Raw genomic sequence first — 2,575 nt, forward strand, 5'->3', positions numbered from 1 at the left:
TGGACGACCAAGTCGTTTTTTAGCCTCAACAACCGGTTCTTGAGTCTCATCAGCGCCGGAATCCTCAACATCTTTCTTTGGACGACCAAGTCGTTTTTTAGCCTCAACAACCGGTTCTTGAGTCTCATCAGCGCTGGAATCCCCAACATCTTTCTTTGGACGACCAAGTCGTTTTTTAACCACAACAGAAGACTCTCTGTTGTCGCAAACGAGAGTTTCCTCCTTAAAACTATTTTTTGGTGTACTTTCCGCTGATTGAGAAAGAGTCGAATCTAAAACTGGTTCCGTTTGAACTCTAGAATGAAATGTCTCTCCAAAGGGGTACTGGAACGCCATTTGCTGGAATTCGCTAAGTAATTCAAACATTGGAAATCTTCCCATTGTCACCGTATCGTGTGATTCAAGAGCATCACCCTTTGTTATCTTCACTTCGTTTGCTGTATCTTGTTTTGTGTAAAGTTTCCCCTTTTCACCATCTTGTGAATACAAGGTACAGTAGTGGTGATAAAGCTGTGCCGGGGATGTTGCTGGACTGGAAATTCGGTACATATCCCGCTGCAATGGTGTGTGCAGATGAGCAAAACAGCTAAATGAAAGTTGTGATGTGTGCGATAGTTCCTCAAAGGAGTGAGGTGACTTCAATTCATTACTGCCATTATATGGATAGTACCATGAAACTAACATATTCAACTCATTGTGTAGATATCTTAGTCGTTGATATGTCACTGATGGCGGTGTTAATGCTCTCACTTCATCACGGGCAAAGAAAAGCAAGAGTAGTCCTTTTCTCGCCAGACTATCCAAGAATACCTCTTCTTGAAGTGTTTCTAATTTTCCACACACACCACGGTATAAATCGATAATATCCTCCATTTTATTCCCCTGAAAAACGTCCCACAGATGTGTGAGGTGAAGATCTTCTAACTCACCGTTCACTGGATTAAGAAGACCACGCTCAGCTAGTCTAGAAGAATGCCAACCACTTACATGTTTCTCTTTTTCTTTCTCTTCTTCTTGTTGTGACTCATCCACATTTTGAGAAACAAGAGATGTCGTATCAGTAGGAGTATTCCTTACACTACTATCATCATAGAAGTCTAACTCATTTGGTTCCACCAAATTCATATAGAAGGCATCGTGCTGGTATTGATGACGTTGTTGTTCATTTCCCACTTTTTGTGTTCCCTCAACACTATAGTTTGTATGACCATTCGGTGTATCATTTTCCAATTTCCACTCGGAGGGCCAATTCAACGTCACACCTTGCATTAACGTCTCTGTATGCTCCAACGCCTCATTTACTATTGGTCCTTCTTCTTCCTCTTCATGCAGAACATCCACAAACTCCGTTTCACTAAGATAAGGAACCTGTTCACAATGATCAAATGGTGGTCGCTGTGGAGATGGTAAAAATAAAGCATTACGATGAGTTGCTACAAATGCACACCATACAGCATCTGGTGTATCAAGGGAAGATTCTCGTAATTGTAGAAATTTCCATAATACTCTCTGTAAACCTTCACTATAAAAATTCATATTCTCTGGTCCAGAACGGAGTGATTGTGGAACTTTAATAGACACCATACTATCATCACCTTTGCAAGAATAAGAAGATACCATGTTTGAATCTGTACTATAAATAGCATTATGTTGATATTTCATTCCTCTTTCTAGAATAATTTGCAAGAGTTCTTGTAATTCATCACACCAGAGGGTTTCATCTGATAAGAAACGATGTAGTAAGTAACGCAAGACTTTATATTCACCCACCACAGAGCGGTACTGTGGTGCTGACTCCCCATTTTTCTGCAATTGATTCAACCAACCACTCTTGAGAAACATTTTCTCAATCATCCATGCATCTAATAACACCATGCCACGCAGACGATCCTCTGCATCTGGGCATGATATTACACCTGTACGGTTATCTTTAAGTGAAAAAAGCATCCAATTAAGGTCCCATGAATCTGTAGCTATATTATTATCATTACTCTTATTTTTTTCTTTAGAATCTACCGCCTTAGATAACGATGATGACATTATTGAGTGTGATAGATTTACCTCAACTGAAGGTGAATCATCTGGCGGAGATGTGGCACTATTATGATTGTTATTCATGACAGCCCCATTCTCTGCATCTAACATAGAGGAATGACTAATGGACATTCGGCGTAGTTGCCACAGCGCGGTGTGTGGAGAGTGTCTGAGATTGCGTGTAGAAATTAGATCTCTACGCAACACATACATATAACGTGATGCATGCTGTGTAGAACACCACAACCGCATAAAGTCAATAGAAAATTATTAATTCAAGAGAAGACACACCACGTTCCCTTCTTTTATTCCTCACCACCTTTTTTTTTTGCTATTGTTTTCAAACCTCTCTCTCTCTCTCTCGTCTACTCTACGTATTTCTCTCACTCTCTGATCTACCTGGCCAACGGTTTCTCCGAAGGTCTGTTCGTGTCTCTCTTCTTCTTCAGTAGGTCACAAAAGAAACGGGAAAAACAAGAAAAGAAAAGAAGGAAACAGAAGAAACGTAACAAAAAAAAAAAAAAAAAAAAAAAAAAAAAAA

At 39.8% G+C, this 2,575-nt stretch overlaps 1 protein-coding gene across 1 annotated transcript; it reads right to left on the reverse strand.

The window, feature by feature from the left end:
• On the reverse strand, nt 1-2,286 carry TM35_000112230 (uncharacterized protein; the record flags this gene model as incomplete). Its single annotated transcript, XM_029024932.1, has 1 exon — nt 1-2,286. A coding segment is annotated over one exon (2,286 nt), but the record flags the coding sequence as incomplete, so codon positions are not given.
• Nucleotides 2,287-2,575: the final 289 nt, after the last annotated feature.

The sequence above is a fragment of the Trypanosoma theileri genome (genome assembly GCF_002087225.1).
Source record: "Trypanosoma theileri isolate Edinburgh chromosome Unknown TM35_Tth_11_V1, whole genome shotgun sequence".
Taxonomy (NCBI): domain Eukaryota; phylum Euglenozoa; class Kinetoplastea; order Trypanosomatida; family Trypanosomatidae; genus Trypanosoma; species Trypanosoma theileri.